Below are 15801 nucleotides of genomic sequence, written 5' to 3' on the forward strand. Positions count from 1 at the left end.
TATGACAATGTGTGTAGGTCTGTAGGTACGTTGTGTGGGTCTGTAGTTCTATGAACATCTACTTGCCTGCTTTTAAAATGTACGCGCTGATTACAGTCACTTTACATAATATTCCTTCAAGAATAAAGAAGGGAAAGGAAAGAAAGAAAGAGAGAGAGAAGTACAGATAAACATTTAGTCAGGGAGAGAGACAGACAGCCAGACAGATGGTGAAAAAGGAATAAGAAAAGTAAGGAGTGGAGAGTAACCGGAGCCTCCAGCTGCCTCCACTTGTGGCTTCGCGCCACTCCAGACGCGGGTGTTCGTCTAAATAACAAGCGCAATGATGTTAGACCCTTATTAACCTCGAGGAGACTGGACAGGTTGACCTAATGAAAAGACACACCATGATTCTGTCGCCCAAATGAAGACTGCTGCCATTTGTGAGTTGGCCGTAATGAAGACTCCAACCATTTCCTAATTTGAGACGAGGAAGACATGCTCTACTGTTTAATGAGAAGAAATGAAGACTTGAGTATCACTGCATTGCATCACCCTGGGTACACTAGATTATTACCTGTCACTGAGCTGTGTTGGAAGACTACACACTGCTGGATTGTGCTACACTAGGGAGAGTACGAACCCTGTAGTTCAAGAACGATTCATGTCATCGATTCATTCGACGACGAAACCCTTCGCTGTTTGGTTAATTCGAAAGAGCGAAGTTTCATCTAATTTTGTTTAATTCGATAGAACTAAGGTTCCTCTAACTGCTTGACATGCCATAGAAAGTTGAAACTAGTGTTTTCATTGGACGCCATGAAAATACACAGATGCCTAGAGAGCAGATGAGGATCAGAAAAACATGCATTATTTTTTTTTTTTTTTTTTTGGTCAATGAGACTCATAACGAAGACGTGGATGAATACAGGTATAGACGCACTTCTCTTATTTAGGTGTGACCATTGACAGGGGCAGGTGGCTGTCATGACATGGCCTGTGCTTGTTGCAGCTCAAGTATTTCAACGACACGGTTGTGATCAATCTCCACGCCCTGGCCTGTACAGATCGCCGCGATCCTGCTGGCCGAGCTGAAGCTTACGTGGGTCTTTCCCAGGTCATCCCCAACATACCCAGGGTACGTTCTCCAAATATTTCGCGTTACACTCTTTTAAGGTCGATGAGTAAGGGAACAGGTTTGGCTGAGCTTTGTACGATAGTGTTTCTCTTTGTTCTTTGAGGGTAAATTTTCATCTACCCTCTTCACTCCCAGAGCACACCCCTAGAGGCATCAAGATGTTCAGAACTAATCGCTGCCATCATCTAAACATCTCACTGGTACCAGGGAAGGCCGTAGTTGCGTCAGGAGTAGAAGGAAGGACGGTTTGTTTGGGAAAACTCTGATTACTCTTTACCCACCCCGGATATAACTACCCGATTTATCAGAGATGTAAAAAGAGGCTAAGATCAGTTTTCCCGGGGTCGTGCCCTCAGCATAGTGAACCGATTACAGTTCTGTGCCCCGAGGTCTACCATATTCTGTCAGAAACTGTCGCAATGCACACCACGTGACTTGCCTGTGCAGAAGGTGCTATACAAACACGTGCTGCCGACTGTGGTGGACGACTGCAAGATGTTCGACTCCATCATCTACGCCTTGCCCACACTGCTCACCATCATCGACTTTGCCACGCGCGACGACTACTGCGACCTCATCCTGCGAGACTTCTGCACCGTCCTGGGCATGCCCAAGCCTGTACAGGTAGGTCCTGGGTGTGTGGCTTGTGTGGGTAGGTGATCCTTGGCATGGCGATAACGATAGGTTATTTCTACCACAGATGTTAGTGTATCCAGCGAGATATTCTGTTACGTGATTGGGGAAAAAGTCTACAAAAGTGTTTGAGCTTCAACGGTCGATGATTTTTTTTTTGTTTTTTTTTGTTTTTTTGCAGGCCACAGTCTACATCTTGAACAAGCTGGACATTATCCTGACCAAGACGCCCCTAGAGGACATTCGGACAGAGATTCTGCCCATGGTCTTCAACACCTTGGATTCCTCCTCCCTCCAAGCACAGGTACCATGTCTTGATGAGTAATTTATTTGTCAGTTGACTTAATTTACAGTTTCAAGAAAGTGTGACATGTCTTTATAAATTAGTGCACTATTTATATATTTTTTGGAATTTACTATTTTTATTATTTTTAGTTCCCAATTCATTTAGTTCGTCTATAATGAATAAAAGGTGATATAATAAATGATATAATTCATCTATATTTTAACTTTAACCAGCTTAATGCTTCAACCAATGTTTTTGTTTCCCGATTTAACTCTGTCTTCTATGTTTTTTCATTACTTGTCTGCTCATTCTGTCCATGTCACCTACTTGTCTTACATGTAGTTCTATCATGCTACATGATAAAAAGAAGAATGCTTCTATTCACAATGCTGGACTTGACAACAGAAAAATAGTTTTTTCTCCCAACAGGAAGCAGCCATAGCTGCTATTGGAGTAGTCAAGGAGTACCTGGACGACAATATTTTGAGAAAAATGGTGCTGCCTAAAGCTAAATCCCTCTTTTTTCGCTCCACGAACGTGAAGGTTGGACATTTTGCACAAGTAGATAGTTGCTTGGGAGTAGTGCGAAATATCGATGGGTTTGCAAGTAGATAAATTTTCCGAGTGTTATCAACATGTTCTTTTACTACATGAATTCAATATTTTTTTTAATAAACTGTTGAGCTCGAGACTCATAACTGTAGTGGCGATGACTAATGATTATGATGATGATGGGGGAGTTGTGACGTTTGGAATATTCACTGACTTTGATCACAACAAACTGTCAGCGTGACCTTAGAAAAACGTCATTGGTTAGGGTCACGGTCAAATAGACAGGTGAGTCATGGGGAACACTCTTGGCAGATGCGGATCAACGCCCTGTCGTGTGTCGACCATCTGCTGGAGAGTCTGGACAAGATGCTCATCCTTGACGACGTGCTGCCCTTCCTAACAGACATCACTTGCCAGGACCCGGATGTCATCGTCACGATCGTTAGTAAGTTCTTCGACAGCCCTGAGTTTTTGAAGTCTCTGTACGGTGTTTTGTGGTGGTATTACCTGTGCTAATGGGGAACTTGAATCGACATGCTATTTCCCCCAAAACCTTTCCTTCTTGTCCTTCAGATCTGGTCAAGTGTTAGGTGCGTGCCTCTGTGAGAGAGAAATACAGGCCTAATAAATTAACACATCGCCCATTAATTTATGTTGTAACTCTTTCAACTGTAGATGTATGTAACCATTCTCTCTCTCTCCTGACATTCATTGTGATTTTTGCTGCCGCATATACCTACGAGTTCTTCTGCATTATCATTTGTTGCTTACAGGTATCTACAAGCACATGCTTAGTGACAAGCGCTTTGGGTTGACACATAACCTGCTGGCGACAAAGGTGATGCCATCCCTGATCCCACACACCGTCAATCCAGGTCTCAACATGGAACAGGTGAATATAGTCCTCCTTATATAGAAAGACAAGTTGCAACATAGACCGAGTGAATAAATTCATTACTATTATATCTTCTTTCCATAATTAAATGAGCTTTTAATGAGCGAGCTTTATTGGAAATTCTATGCAAGGACAGAGATGTTCATACCAATGGGTGCCATCAAGCAAGTACGGACAAAATACTGGGCGACTGACCTTGTCATGCGGATCTGTTCACAGTTCAGCTCCCTGATGGAGGTATTGCGGGACATGCTGGAGCAGGTGGACAAGCAGCGACGCAACAAGATGAAGCTGGAGACCGTTACCATCCCCGTCCCTCACAGGTAATCCGCATCACCTGCACATTCCGCCGATGGTCCTCACACCCTGGACACCCGCCACCTGTTGCCTTACGCTGGAAACACACTAGTTCTGGGCATATTTTGGGAGAACACACTTCATCTTGCGACACAATACATCCACTGCATATTCTCATCTTGCCATACGATTGATACCCATTGCAGTTTAAAGCACTCCATTTTGCCATCTGCACCCACTCCATCATGTCATACACCTGATTTTATTTAATAATAGTGCAACAAATTTGTTTTTAAAACAAAGATTACACAAAAAATTCTTTCTTAAAGCAGCTCGGTAATATGTACAAAGCTACACACAGACACTTATTTGCACACCACACACACACACATAAACTTAAGGTCAACAAGACCTCTTACTCTTAAGCAGTCTCAGCAATAATCTGCTTTCTTTAACAGAGGCTGAACAAGACAGCAACTATCTACTTCCTTTCATTGAAGCTCAATAAAACAGCAATAATCTACTTTCTTTCACAGAGGCTCAATAAAAATGCAGCCCGGAGAAGAGGGCAACGACTTGGCGGCTTTGCTGGAGAGCCGACTCCTGAACCAGTCCAAGAGCAAACCTGGTCCATACTCGTGCACGCGTGCGTTCTCGTTTTCCGTTATTTTCAGCCTGGTGCTCACTAGATGACACTGTAGCGTAGGAATGTCAGGGAAAAAAATTCCTCTCGAACTACTGTATGTAGCATGTTCAATGCGCATGTTTTTGCGATCGAACCAAGCAAACAGGGGGACTTATTGGTGACTATGTCAGTAACCTATATTTTCAAAAGTTGTTTGTTATCTATTATACGGTGTCTGATATTGCAGACTATTTTATCACGTGATCATTTTCTCGCCAGCAGCTCCCAGTACCCCAGAGCTGCAGCAACGTCCGAGAGGCAGCAGTCCCAAGTCTCAGCGAAAAAATCACACTATCCAGTCTCTAGGCATGAGTCTGGTGAGTTTTGGCTGAACAGCCGGGTATCAGAAAACTTCCATGTTTGGTGACTGAGGATGTAATGTTTGTAAGCAAAGATCTTAGTCTCGGGAATAACAGTGTTGTATTGTCATTTCTTTCTTTTGCTGTAGTATTCTCTAATTTCGACTTTTCTTGAAATCTTTTAAATATTGAATATTCCTAATGTATGGATACGTTTCATCATTATCGTCGGTGTTGCTTTTGCCGTCATTATTATCGCTATCGTCATCGTCGTCGTCATCATGTCATCTCATCGTCATTATCGACATCTTCATCATCACCACCGTCGTACTGTTGTTCTCGCCGTTGCTAACCTCTGACACCTAGCGACGTCTTCTGCCTGTGCAGGATGAGAAGAGCAGCCTGGACAAGCCCTTGGACATGCAGCGCCGCCACTCCCTGGTGCCCCCGTCCTCAGGGTACGCCCACCATCTCCATCACCAGCGAGGACGCCCACAGCCCCGACCGATCCCGCCGTCCCTCCACGCACAGCCTGGGGCCCTTCAGCGTAAGTGGCCTTACGGAGTACCTAAGCCATCATCGAGGGAGCGGCGACCGCTCGCGACGGCCGTCCACCCACAGTGTGGGCATCCTGCCCATCTCCATGTTCGGGGAGGGCGGGGAGCGACCCCGGCGCCCCAGCACCCATAGTTTGGGGGTCTTCCCCATAAGCTGTTTTGGGGAGGAGGCCGGCGGAAAGGGCGAGCGACCTCGCCGACTCAGCACCCATAGTCTGGGCCCACTGGTCGTCCCCGTGAGTTTCTCGTTGATGGTGTCCGCTGCCCACAAGCAAACCGCCACAATCCGTTCTTCTCCCTTCTTTTTCTCCTCCTCCCTGCCAGTGTTTTGTCATTTATTGCCTCTCTGTCTTTCACTCTTTCTCTTCTGTAAGCTTTTTATTCCCCAACCAACACTGTTTATTCCCCCTTTTTTTCTTACATACCTTGCCTTTGAAAGTTGTGTGCTTGCCTATCTCAACAGCCTCTCGTGGTCCAGTGCTCTTTGGTGGCTGTGTTGTTGATAAACATCCCTGGCTTTCTTTACGCGGGCGGAGCTCCCTCCCTCCATCTCTCTCTCCTCGTCTTTCTTTCCGGTGGCTTGCCTTCTGTATGCGCGCGTGTGTGCTTGTGAGTGTGCCAGCGCATGCAAGCATCAATTCTTGAATGTCAGAAAGAGGCCACATTTAAAAGCGTGTAGGGTTGACCATCTCTCTTGACTTCTGCTGCAAGTTCTCTTTCCTTTACTCACCTCCGTGTGAACGATGTAAGTGCATGGATGTGCCGTGACTCCAGCATGGTTGTTTGCTTGGACGGTGTGCTGACAAAGACCGCTTCTACTTCATATGAGTCGCTTTTAAGCGAGGCAACTCGTTGTCCTGAGCCTGAATTTTTACCTTCGTCAGCTCCTACACACCTGACAATATTGAGCCACAGATTGTTCCAGCCTTCTCTCCATTAATATTAGCTATCAGTGACGTTCAATATTGTGGTGAAGGTATTCCGTGTGAGGCTCTTCCTAAAGCAAATACCATGCTGCTGACCTTTAGCTATTATTTGATGTCTATAAGTGAATGGCGCAACGTGTCCAGTGTTGTATGTTTATAAATTGTTTAAATCTTGTCTGTGCCAGATATGGCATCTTGACCAGCTCTCCTAGAAGCATAATCACTTCTTATCTTGTCTGTGATTACAATTAGACTTCCTGCAGAAACTGCAGGGATAAGCCTTGTCACTAAGGTCTTTTTTTTTTTTTTTTGTCAGAAAGATTGCAGATCGGTCAATGTGACGGTAATTAATTATAAAAGTACTTTTGAGTGGGAGAAATTATTATTCCAGCTCTCTCGATGGTCTTTAATGGGATGTGTATACTCGTTAAACATGCAAGCATATAAGCATATAATTAATAGCTGGCTGTGTTATAAGTATAACATGCATGCATATAAGCATCCATCCAAGAGTGACACAGTTAAGAAGGGAAGAAAGCGAGAGAATGATGAAAAGATGCAAAATGGTAAGTAGGGGGCAGAACGTACGAAACTGCGATTGAAAATGATGTTCTCAACATTCATACTAAAGCTCGGCACTTACATTTTCCGCAGATGCATAATGCAAGAAGGGTAAGTGCGTGATATTGTGCTTTGCCGACAGTGATTAGAGTTATTTCCCTGAAAATATTGTAACTCTGTTGGTGTGCTATGCCAGCCACTCTCGTTATAAACTGTTGTAAGCGAGTCTTTGCGAACATTTTGTGTTATCACTCATTCAAAACTCTTTCTATCATCAAAAACAAACAAGTCTAACATTTCACTATTAGAGGCCAATATATCCAATTGCTCGGATAAAAAGCAAATCAGTTCTGCTTCTTCTTCGGTGAAAGTAGATATCTTAAGCTATGGTCATTGTGTTCTTGATTGTGGTCTTTATGAGTATTTTGTTATGTAAAACTGGTTTCTAACGTTTTGTGTGTGAAAAACTCTATGTATATTATATATTCCGTAAAACATTTTTAAACAGAAGTAACTTTATGTCTTTATCTTATTATTGTTGTTTTCTTTTTGTGTCAAATCCTTTCTTTATATTACAATTACACTATCAAAATTGTAACTGAATGGCATCTGTTTTTTCTGGATATTATGGCTGTTTGTTTGATGGCTTTTTGCCAGATTTGCAAGTTTTAATTTCTGTATGTTGTTCTGATTCTTTGAAATAAGTGATAATTAAGGTTTTTTTTCTTTAACACTGATTTGATGTTCATAACTGATTCATTTATATTCTTAATAAAAATCACAGGGAACAATATTTATTTAAAACATAAATATGTATAAATCTCGTACTTATTGGTCAACTATCAACTTACTAATCTTTCATTTCTTTCAATATTGTGTGCTTTGTTTCCCTTGCTGTCAGCTAGTACTTAAAACTAAATTACTAACTGTGGATGAGGTGCAGTGTGCGACAGGTTTGTTAGGCAGTTGATGGCCTCCGTTGTCCAGTAAGACTTATCAGTATGGCCCGACTCTCTAACAAGCGCAGTTCTGTCTCTCTGTCGCTCACTGAACTTGTCAGGGATCAATGCTTCCTCGGCATTCTTGTTAGGAAAATCTACCTCCTTCATGCAGCAGCTTCGAACCATGTCCCCTAGCAGCATCGGAAACCATAAGCTCAAGGGGTCCACCAAGTTTGTCTTGATCCGACTGTGATACAGGGGGTCAATCTATCGCAATGCTTGACTCGTCTTGCATGCCGCTGTCAGCGCATGCGCACATAAGCCAAGCTCCACGCTCGCCGAGGCGAAAACAGAGTGCGGGAGATCATGCCCACATATAGGGTCGTGACCCCTAACAATGGCAATGACTCTTCGCCATGGCGTGCTACATACGACCACATGCGTGCAGGCAAAGCCGCCATTTTCAAATGTGTGAGTCTACACTTTTCCCAACAGAAAAGCTTCTCAAGCGGTCAATTTCTATACTGATACATGTGTTCGACGCTTCGATAACAGTACGTATAATTTTTATACTCTATATTAACATAGTTATTGAGATTTTAACTACAGAAATGTCCAAATTTAATGCAGAATATCATTCTAAGAGAAAAAAGATTAAGAGTACACATTAACGCAATAAATGCACAAGTTTTCCAGACAGAGGTAGAAATCGTGCTCAGCAGTTCTGAACGCTTGCATTTGATAATTCTTTAGCCGTTAGCAATGGAGAGAATTTGGAGCTGTCAGAATTTCCTCAAATTGCGATTACGAAAGTGGAACGTAACAGAGCTTCGACAGTTCCGTCTGTTTACTGGTACGATAGCGTTAAAATGCCAGGTTTCTTCGGGCAGTATAATATTTTTTTCTCTTATTTATTGTGGGTTTGTTTTTTTTTTTTGTCTTGCAAGTCCTGGGCTGTGGTGTGAACTATGCTGATTATTAGGCTCATATAACCTTTCATGTTTATTTGTTCAAGAAGCAGTGTTTGTATGGTAAAGGATTTTTGGTGTAAAATGTACTTGCTTTGTCACATATTGCTGATAATGTTGACAGATTTGGTCCTTTGGACTCTTAACTCTGCCTCTCAATTTTATAAAAGATAATACCTGAACTGTTTGAACACAGTCATTACACCACAGATAGTGTAGCTTTTGTTGTGATGCTGCACTATAAGAGTGTGTTATTATTATACTTTTGATCTTGATTTGTGAAATCTTATTTGCCTTCTATATTTATTTCCATGCAGGTAACTACCAAGAATCTAGCTGAATCTGCAAGGGACAAAAATGTCGGAGGTGGAGAGTGATGACAAAAATGCTCCCACTCAACCAAAAGGATACGGATAACTCCGATTAGATTTCGGTCTGTTTCATTTTCCTCTGCTTAATTTTAGGGAATTTTTTTTGGTGGACATCATGTAGGACACAAGGCTGTGTCCTCTTTCTGGTAAAATAGCATACAGTGATAAACAAGTTTTGTACAATAACAATAAAATGTTCTTTAAAAAATTTTAACAACCTATCAGCAGCTGACAGTTTAAATGTACTAAGCTGAAAAAAGTTTATGCAAATGTATTCATTTGACACAGGGATGCACAGCTAACAGCGAAGGAGAGAAGGATGCCGAGGAATCACTATATGCTGACCATCAGTTATGCAGCAATGTCCACCACCATTGCCATACTCTTTGCCACTAGTGGTTGGCACCATCTCAAGGGTGTCCCCAAGTAGCAGCTTTCAAAAAAGGACTGTTTCACCTTTGCCTTCACACCCCAGCGCCTTCCGATTTCCATTGTCTGGTTTTCAGCCTGCCAGCATAAAGACCCATAACCCCTTGGAAGGTAATTTAAAGCCATTTTGTTTATATCATTTTAGCTTTTTTTTTCTTCTTACCCTTGGCCAAGAGTTATGAACAGTGCTTTTATGAGTTAAACTGGAAGCGGAAAATCCCACCTTTTGCCATAGTGAAAAAATTTGAAACAAATATGGATCACATATCAGATAGATATGACAAATGGTAAAGATAACCAAAATTAATGGTATTTCAGGCATTGTGAACTATAGCAAAGCTAGAAAAGATCATTATTTTACATGTTTTCTGCTATTGTGTTCTTAGGTTAGAACAACTAGAGAAAGTTGGGATGCAACAACTGTCTCTTCTGGAAGAGATGAAGAATGATACAAAACAACCTTAAAAGGATGTTTACATGGATGGAGGACAAGAACAGGAAAGGCAAATGACGGGAAATCTGCCAGAGGGGTTCCAGTCTCGCTTAACAATCAGCAGAAGATGTAGAGAGTCTTGAGGGAGATATGAAGACAGACCCATAAAAAAGGACATGCTTGGTATGTGCTTTATTCTGATTTGTTAGTAGGAGGAGTCAAATCTTTTTATCTGATTCCCTTTAAAGGTTTCCATACCATACCATTCATTGTATAAAACTATGACATGTTTGCAGTACTGAAAAGTAATAAAGGCATTGTTATGGTGGCATTGATTAGAGCAGATAGTAAATTTTCTGTACCCACTTTTGGTTGGTTGTATGAAACTTCCTGAATTGTTGCTGTCTTTTTTTTTTTGGGGGGGGGTGTCTTTAAATACTAGTTGTCATAACAGGTATTTATAATGTTGCCCACTGCAATTTTTTTTTAAATGTGTATTTATTTTTGTCTGTTTTCAGGAATGCCATTCGGTGATGCGTCGGGCTTCACATTAAAGCATGTAGGTGAGGGGCATTCTATCTGTGCTATTTTCAAACTGAGTTGGCCTGATCTTACAACTTCAATGGGACTCAAGAACCACCCCTTCATTTTACAAACAGTTCAGGGTAAGGATTTAAATATTTGACTTGTGTGTGTGTGTGTGTATACGGTACATTAATAACATGCCTGTCATAAAATAGGACTGTTTGGATTGTTTCTTTATCTTTTAGTTATGAACCTTACCTTTGACTCTGCTAGGTGCAGACAAGAATTTCATGAGTCCATAAAAAAAAAAAAACATGACAGGAAGATAAATCAGGCCTGGAGAACTGTCCCTACCTCATTTTATTGTGATTGAATTACATTGCCAAAATAAAATATGGGACCACATGTTTACGCAATTTCTAGTGACTGTAGTCCTTTAATCAGCTGGTTAACACTGTGTAAAAGGCAATTAAAATGACAGTTTATAGACATCTTTACAGGTTCCCATGTATTGGGATTGTTTTTGAAATTAGAATTTCCAGAGTTTTTCTGCCTATAGAAATTCTAACTGAAATTCAAAATGCAGTTCCACTTGTAGTTCCTTTCTGTTTATAACGCTTTAAATTTTTATGCACTTTACATATCAGTATAAATTGCTTGTACCTCTTTTTGTTTCACATTATATTCTGGATTTTAGGTCAGTAACCTACAATTAAGTGATTACTTTTTTATGCAGAACCTCATATTCTTATATTTGTTCTATTTTTAGATGCTGCAAGAAAAGTTATCCTGAAGCTACGGATGCTGACGTGCATGCATCAACTTGGTTAGCTGGTGCTTAGGGATCAAGAGAAATGGCAGAAGGAAAGGGTTGGAGCACAGCCTATACGTCAGTTAATTGTTCTGGGTGGAGGACAAGTAAAGCTGTGCAACTTTCTACCTACAGTTGTTGAAAATTCTGTGTACATAAACCTGCATATACTAAATCTGGATTTATATAATTATATAAAACTGTGCTGTGATTATTATTTACTCGACCCAATTAAATTTATCAATGAGGATATTTTCACCCGATCCAATAAGAGATGTGTTGTGGTAAATTCAGAATCATTTATATGTTTACAGTTCTTTTCTAATACCTTCTAAATTCTTGAACATAATTGTGTTTCAAACATGTGTTTGATGGTTTCCTTTTCTTAGTGATAAAGGTGCAATTTAAAATTTTAATCTGTTTTAAAAAAGATTGTAGTTTAATACCATAAGCTGCAATCCAACCTAGAACCTTTTATAGTTAATTTCATGACTTTGATTTATTTTTAGAAATGTCTATTAAAGCATCACTCTTTTTTGACAGCAATTCAGTTCATACTTATCATTTGATATATTGTCATAGATCTTTGAACCTTTCTTTGGAAAATGTAATTAGTGTTAAGGAAACTGCAATTTAATTTTAATTGTTTTGTCAATGGATACATGGTTTGCATCGTTCTACAACTTATAATTAAATAACGAATGTTGCATTAATATATCAAGAGGAAACATCTTTTATGTATGCAAACAGACAATGCTTTAAAAAAATTTTATATATTTTTAAAATTATTTTTTTTTATCAGTTTGCTTTTTATCCTTATTTATGAATAACATTTTTACCTTGATAAATGATAAATTGTTTATGTATACAAATGAGACAATGCTTTAAAAAAAATTGTATATTTTTAACATTATTTTTTATTAGTTTGCTTTTTATCCTTATTTGTGATAATTATTTACCTTGATAAATGATAAATTGTTTATGTATACAAATGGACAATGCTTTAAAAAAAATTTTATATTAAAAAAAATTTTTTAGTTTGCTTGTTATCCTTATTTACCTCAATAAACGCCAATAAATAACAAATCATGTTTGTTTGTTTTTTTTATAACATTTTGCACTTTTGTGCACTCTTTTGCTGCTTGTTATAATATATAATTATTGCAAAATACACAAATTATTAATCCATGTGATATTGGTATTTTTTAGGAATTTTTGGCATGTCTTGATTAGAAATATGTAAATCAGGATATGCCGAAATCATTAAAAATACCAATAATCTGAAGATATAAATAGTGGGATATATAAAAAAAAAAAAATGGGACGTACCCATGAGCCATCAGGGTTGACTAGCGGTCACAAGGGGAGAGAAGCGTCCCACGCTTGTTTCACAGGTAAACCGACATGACGCCCGTTGTTACGGCCCGGTTTCACTTTCGCTATGGGTCGGACGCCATTTTGCCACATGGCCCCCGGATACTCATGACATGTCCCCCACCTGTAGCCAATATTCCTTTGCTGCTGCGGTCTTTTTCTCTACGATGCACCACACCATTGGATCTGCCAATCAGATTCTGCAGTGTCTGCGCGATTAGCCAATCAGCGATAATCGTGCAAACGTGGTGATGGACTGGGATGGTGGTGGGAGAAGTTAGGAGGGACGGGAGGTTGGAGGAGCAAAGAGGAGAGGTAGTCCAAAGGTGGTAAACGAGGTCCCTGTTCTTCCCAAGGTCGGGAGCTTGCATAGTCGAGGATTGATTAGACTGCATCTGCTGCTCTTGTGGTCCCATGGCAAATCGCGGGCACAACATTGATCTTAGACCTCATTAGAACTTTAAACATTTTGATGAAATTCTTCATTAAAAGATCCGAAGCGTGTGCAAAAATGGGGAGTTGAAGTAAGAGAGGTTTGGGGTGAGCTGAGGTTGGGGTCGGAGGAGATGGTGAGTGACGCTTATTAGGTAAGAGTATCAGTGTGAACATTACTGGTGTCCAAGCAGATGATGAAGTAAAAAGCGATGCTTTTGGTCGCTTGTAAACCTTAATGCACGAGTCTGCCCCCTACCTCTGACCTCGAGGTTAATGTCTGTCTCTGCAGGAGCTGGAGCGGCGAGCAGCAAAGGTAGCATCCTCAGTTCCTTCGGACTGAGTGAAGGCCCGCCATCCACACTGCATCAACGCAGACGCCAGTTTCCAGGCTTTTGGAGAGAGCGTGGTATGGTCGTGTCTCCGGGGATGGGGATGAGGGTAGATGAGTGTTACTAAATATAGACGACACCTACATAACTGTAAGTGGCTTTTAAGTCCTTAAGAAATTCATTTGTTGACAGTTCTTTCTCTTTATCATTCATAAAAACAAAATATAACTATTCGGGAGAGGGCAAGTATTGAAGTGCATGGATTATGAGGGTGGGCGGGTTATTTGGGTGGGTGGACAGTTGCATGGATGAGTAAATTAATAAGTGGCTGGGTAAACGAATGTTCATCATCCATACAGACGTATGTGTATACAAGGGTCCGAGCCACATAAAGCAAGTTAAAAGACTGTTTTTCGCGACAAATCTTAGTACCACTGCATCCATGAAGAACTTTCGATAAAAATAAGAATCAAAGCAAAAGTAAAACAAAAACATAAAACGAAAATAGTAAACTATGAGAAATAAAAAAGACGACTTCCTTCTACTTGTGTCATTAACTAACCCATTAGTCCTAGATCCCGAGAAGCCCAAATAACAATTTGGATGTGTGCAGATGCAGCTGTTTGGAACCAAATAAGCAGGCAAGGAATTGCCCAGCAGACAAACAGTCCGGACCATCCCATGATGCACCTGACGTACCGCCGTGTGTGTCGTCACCTGCAGTAACCTGTCCAGCCCCTTATCCCTCCGACCACTGCACCGCAGCCCTCGCGATGTGTGTTGACCACTGACCAACCTGTCGGCTAGATCAGCGGAGCCTCCTAGAGGTCGTCTCGTCCTGTTGTGTGGAAGCTTGCCTGCAGTTTCAAGGGACATAATTCATTGCGCTGTTCCTGTCCACGCCAGCAGAAAAATAAAACACTTACTTCCCCTGGTTTTAGACCTGCGAACAGCCTGACGGATGAGTGTCCCTGCCTATAACCTGCCAAAAGATTGCGTGAGCCTTATGCGACTTCCCTGTCTCGCACCTGTGGATCACAGGTATGCATGAAAACAGGAGCAAGGTCAGTTCTGAAAATGGAAGAGAAATCAAGTTCTACGAAATCAGCACAAAACAAAACAAAACAAAACAAAACAAAAAGACCGGTAATCAATAGGTGCCGGAAAACAAATCGGAAAAATATTTTGAATGCAAAAAAACATCGAGCTTTCCACTTGTCTCATGACCTCTGACCTTGCCAGCATCATCGGGCGATCATCCCAAGATATCGGATGACACGGAGGCTGGGGGACCGTTATGCTTGTTCGTCTTCGCCATATCCTTTATGATGCTGGTGCGTATGCGAGAGAGAGGGAGGAGACAGAAAGAAACCTGCCGTGTGAAAATGAAGCCATTTGGAGTGAGCATGTTGCTGAACTGTTTGCACTCTGCTTAAAAGACTTTGTCCTAATATTGATGGTCTCAAAACGGGAGGTAGAAGCAAGATTACACGAAAGCCGCTGTGATCTACACTGTAAGGATCATCCATATTGGACAGTTTCCTCGAGTTATAATGAAGCCCTTTATTTTTTAAGATCTCGTTTAATACACAGTATACGACTCCAATTGGAAGCTAAGACTTGTCCATGTGATTGAAACTTGGAGTTAGTGATGTATGAATATTTCTATCTCCGTTCCCGCAAGAGAATTTACGAGCAGGTGCGCGTGTATGATCATGCCTCGAATATATGATCACTAGTGCACACAAATGTCGGTTAAATCTGTTGCTAACTACAGGCAGTTCCACTAAATAATTTCTGAATCATTTCTTCGTTTTCTTTTTCCTCCTTTAACAGTACCAGCGCCTTCCTCTCCATCTCCATGGAAACAATCCCCATCTTCATCCACAAAATAATATTCTAGCAGGTCACTGAAATCTGTCTTATTTTAATCACTATTCCGAAAATATATCCTTTTTGAGTCTGACTCTTCTTAAGTATACCCCAGATGTCTTAGGGAATACTCTCAAAGTGAAAGATGAACACAAACAACGTTTCTGGTAGTTTTAATGACAGTCTGGGGCATTGTCTTCTCCTGGTCTTATTACGAAGATAAATTTGCTTGTTGTAAATGCTTAAAGGTCAGACTACACAACTGAGACGCTAAATATTGAGTTTCTAAAGCTCGACGATCTTTCTTATCGTTCGAGAGATGAGAATGGATTTTTGTCGCTTTAGAGGGTGTCCCCAACTGCCAAAGGAAATGACATTTTAAATGACAGTAAACCCACTCTCTTACGCTTTACCATGAAGTGCGTTATTGTTTGATTTGTGCAATTCTTAGCTTATTTTTCAACAAAAAACGATTATTTTTATGCTTCTTAAATGGAAATCCATA

The 15801-nt window shown here is 40.8% G+C and overlaps 1 protein-coding gene across 6 annotated transcripts in view; it reads left to right on the forward strand.

The window, feature by feature from the left end:
- The window catches only part of LOC112573993 (SCY1-like protein 2), a 102153-nt gene extending 87589 nt beyond the window's left edge, over positions 1 to 14564 (forward strand). The window contains exons 9-21 of one of the 6 annotated variants that reach the window (XR_003101319.1): positions 992 to 1117; positions 1565 to 1741; positions 1932 to 2054; positions 2466 to 2579; positions 2901 to 3033; positions 3362 to 3480; positions 3703 to 3806; positions 4317 to 4426; positions 4685 to 4782; positions 5152 to 5557; positions 6902 to 6919; positions 13385 to 13501; positions 14038 to 14051. Coding sequence is in view for 3 of the 6 variants with exons in the window: in XM_025254757.1 (XP_025110542.1) it covers positions 992 to 1117; positions 1565 to 1741; positions 1932 to 2054; positions 2466 to 2579; positions 2901 to 3033; positions 3362 to 3480; positions 3703 to 3806; positions 4317 to 4426; positions 4685 to 4782; positions 5152 to 5311; positions 13385 to 13501; positions 14038 to 14150 (1494 nt within the window). In the remaining 3 variants the exon portion in view is untranslated. Of the gene's footprint in view, positions 1 to 991; positions 1118 to 1564; positions 1742 to 1931; positions 2055 to 2465; positions 2580 to 2900; positions 3034 to 3361; positions 3481 to 3702; positions 3807 to 4316; positions 4427 to 4684; positions 4783 to 5151; positions 5558 to 6901; positions 8026 to 13384; positions 13502 to 14037 lie in introns of those variants that run through there. The other 5 variants (XR_003101321.1, XR_003101320.1, XM_025254757.1 and 2 more) reach the window with 5 other exon arrangements.
- Positions 14565 to 15801: the final 1237 nt, after the last annotated feature.

The sequence above is a fragment of the Pomacea canaliculata genome, linkage group LG10 (assembly GCF_003073045.1).
Source record: "Pomacea canaliculata isolate SZHN2017 linkage group LG10, ASM307304v1, whole genome shotgun sequence".
Lineage (NCBI taxonomy): Eukaryota > Metazoa > Mollusca > Gastropoda > Architaenioglossa > Ampullariidae > Pomacea > Pomacea canaliculata.